The sequence below is a fragment of the Chinchilla lanigera genome, unplaced genomic scaffold, assembly GCF_000276665.1.
Source record: "Chinchilla lanigera isolate Chin_1 unplaced genomic scaffold, ChiLan1.0 scaffold00085, whole genome shotgun sequence".
NCBI classification, from domain to species: Eukaryota; Metazoa; Chordata; class Mammalia; order Rodentia; family Chinchillidae; genus Chinchilla; species Chinchilla lanigera.
This window is the reverse complement of record NW_004955486.1, coordinates 9366796-9369894: the sequence shown is the minus strand read 5'-3', so window position 1 is coordinate 9369894 and position 3099 is coordinate 9366796. Positions and strand designations below refer to the sequence as shown.

At 65.8% G+C, this 3099-nt stretch overlaps 1 protein-coding gene across 1 annotated transcript in view; it reads left to right on the top strand.

Moving 5' to 3' along the window:
• Positions 1 to 777: 777 nt before the first annotated feature.
• Vwa1 (von Willebrand factor A domain containing 1) overlaps positions 778 to 3099 on the top strand; it is a gene marked incomplete at its 5' end in the record, with an annotated part of 3198 nt that continues 876 nt past the window's right edge. Inside the window, 3 exon segments of the mRNA XM_013504265.1 lie at positions 778 to 1335; positions 2646 to 2924; positions 2994 to 3099. Of these exon segments, the coding sequence (XP_013359719.1) occupies positions 778 to 1335; positions 2646 to 2924; positions 2994 to 3099 (943 nt within the window).

The following is a 3099-nucleotide window of genomic DNA, read 5'->3' as shown; positions in this document are numbered from 1 at the left end:
CTCGCGGCCGCGGGGCGGATGGGCGCACAGGCCCCGGGAGCCGGGCGGGTGCGCCCAGGTGCACACCCGAGAGGGTCTGGACGCCGAGACAGAGGAGTCTGAAGGGGAGGCTGCCCTGCCTCAGTTTCCCTAGGAGAGCGGTGGTGGGAGGGCTGGAATTGGCCCACCGAATTGGGGAACCCTAAGGCCCCGGCTCAGTGGTTGGAGGCTCCCGGAAGGAAGGGGCCCTCAGCTGCTGGGGGGTGCATCGTGTTTTCTAGGTCCAGAGTGGGGTGACATCATCCGTTAGTGGGGTCAGGATTCCAGCCGGCCATCTGGGCTGGGGGAGCTGTACTCAGTGCTCCGCCTCCCCCGCTCTGGCACCCCCCTGCCCCGGCCCTCCTCCGCTGAGGGACTGAAACCCAGCCTGAAGGCACCTCTCTGAAGTCCAGCCTGGGTGAACAGGGCCCAGGCCCAACTCCTCAGCGGGGCCTAGATAGGGACTCTGCTCCAGCTGCCTGCCCCTCTGCCCCGTATGTGGAGGGCCAGCACCCCCTGTACACACGGGACAGAGGCAACCTGGGTGTCTCAGTCACACAGACCACGTGCAGAGCTGGGATATAGGGAGAATGTGGGTCCCGTGCTTGGCTCAGAACGCTTGTCACCCTGGGGAGCCACCCCCATGACCCTGGGGAGGGCAAGTGCTTGCTTCAGGAAAGCCCAGGCCCTGGGGCTTCAGTCCTAGGCATGGGCCTATTTGAGGCCCCAACCTGGAGCTGAACCTCATCCTTTCCCCAGGCCCCCCAGCATCAGCCCCTCAGGGGGACCTGTTGTTCCTGCTGGACAGCTCAGCCAGCGTTTCACACTACGAGTTCTCCCGGGTCCGAGAGTTTGTGGGGCAGCTGGTGGCTCCCCTGCCCCTGGGCGCTGGGGCCCTGCGTGCCAGCCTGGTGCACGTGGGAAGCCAGCCACACTCTGAGTTCCCCTTCGACCGGCACAGCTCAGGACAGGCTGTGCAGGACGCCATTCGTGCCTCAGCCCAGCGAATGGGTGACACCAACACTGGCCTGGCACTGGCATTCGCCAAGGAGCAGCTCTTTGCTGAGGCTGCAGGTGCCCGGCCAGGGGTGCCCAAGGTACTGGTATGGGTGACAGACGGGGGCTCCAGCGACCCCGTGGGCCCCCCCATGCAGGACCTCAAGGACCTGGGCGTCACTGTCTTCATCGTCAGCACTGGCAGGGGCAACCTGCTGGAACTGTCCGCTGCCGCCTCGGCCCCTGTGGAGAAGCACCTGCTCTTTGTGGATGTGGATGACCTGCACATCATCGCCCAGCAGCTTCGCAGCTCCATCCTCGGTAGGTGGGAGCTGCAGGAGGAGGCTGGGCTGACACTTCAGGGGGCTTACGTGCCCACACCCCACACCACGTGCCCACACTGTGGTGTCTCTGTGTGCTGGCCACGGACACCCTCACCTGCATGCCACCTGGGCAGAGACAGAGCCAGGTCTGAGTGGCCACCTCTAGATGGGGGTCCTGGGTCAGGCCCAATATCAGGTGTGGGCTGAGGGACTTGGGCTACAAAGTTGGGAGGATAAGGAAGGAGGTGCCTGGGCTGGGACCCTGCCTGTGTCACCCTACACCTGGGGAGGGGACAGCCAGAGAGGTCAGGGACTGCCTCCCCCAGGACTTAGGCCTTCCAGGTGAGGACAGCATGGCAAGGCCTCTTGTGGGGACTCCTAGGGAGGGACCCGACCAGTGCACTGCTGCAGGGCTAAGCAGCACCCACTGGCTTTTCTCTGAACCCTGCCCCCAGCCATGCCTCAGAGGGGGCCAGGCTGGAGACCAGAAGGCTGGCAGCTGGCGGGTTAATCATCCACCCTGAGCTGGAAGGATTGGTTTGTGGACTGGAAAGGGGTGGAGGGCCCTCCCCAAGATCAGCCTGGGGGCATCTGACCTAAGACCCCACAGACACAGTGAGCCTGGAGGGCACAGAAGGAGGTGATCAGTGGGTGGGGGTCCTGGGACTGTGGGCACAGTCTGAATAGGGGTGGGGTGGGCACTTCTGGCTCCTACCATTAGCAGAGGAAGTTCGGGACCTGGATGGGTGTGACCCAGCCCAGACACTGGCCAGCCTGAAATGGCCATGTGGCTGTCATCACAGGCTCAGGGGCCCACTGTGATCTGCCTGCACTACCTCCCAGGGACCTGGCCAGGCAGCACCCCAAGCCCCTGCTGCTTCAGGGATTGTCACCGACCCCAGGGCCTCTGCACCATCTCGATTGCACCTCTGGGCTCCCCTTGCCTCACTGTCCAGAGCCTGGAGGATCCCAGACTTGGTGCCAAACACTCGGTCTGGGGGTCTGGGCTTCCCAGACACCACTGTGGGCTCTGCCACTTTTGAGGGACCTTCACCCAGGCCACTGTCTGGGTGCTAAGTGGCCACTGTACTTTGCCTACGGGGCTGGGTTCCAGGCTGAGGCAGGTAAGGTCCTGATGGGGCTGCACCTCACAGGTGCCTATCACGGAGTTGCTCCTCCGTCTCCTTGGTCGATGACTCCACCTGTCCTGGGCTACCCTCAGTCTCCTTGCCTTCCCTGGGTCGCGCAGGGCCACTCCCTGGCTCGGTGGAGGCGACTTTGGTCCCCTGACCCACGCACCCTCCGCAGATGCGATGCAGCCGCAGCAGCTCCACGCCTCCGAGGTCACCCACAGCAGCGTCCGCCTGGCCTGGCCGGCGCTGCTGACCGCGGACTCGGGCTACTATGTGCTGGAGCTGGCGCCCAGCGGCGAGTTGGGAGCCGCCCGACGGCAGCAGCTGCCCGGCGACGCCACGGGCTGGACCTGGGCGGGGCTCGAGCCGGACAAGGAATACGAGGTGTCGCTGCTGCCCGAGTCCAACGTGCGCCTGCTGGCGCCGCAGCGCGTGCGGGTGCGCACGCTGCCAGGTGAGGGACGGGGCGCGGGCCTGGCGGGCGCAGGGCCCCGACCGCCTGCTGACCACCCTCTCCCTGCAGGTGAGGCTGGGCCGGAGCGCATCGTCATCTCACACACCCGGCCGCGCAGCCTCCGCGTGAGCTGGGCCCCGGCGCTCGGCCCGGCCGCGGTGCTCGGCTACGTCGT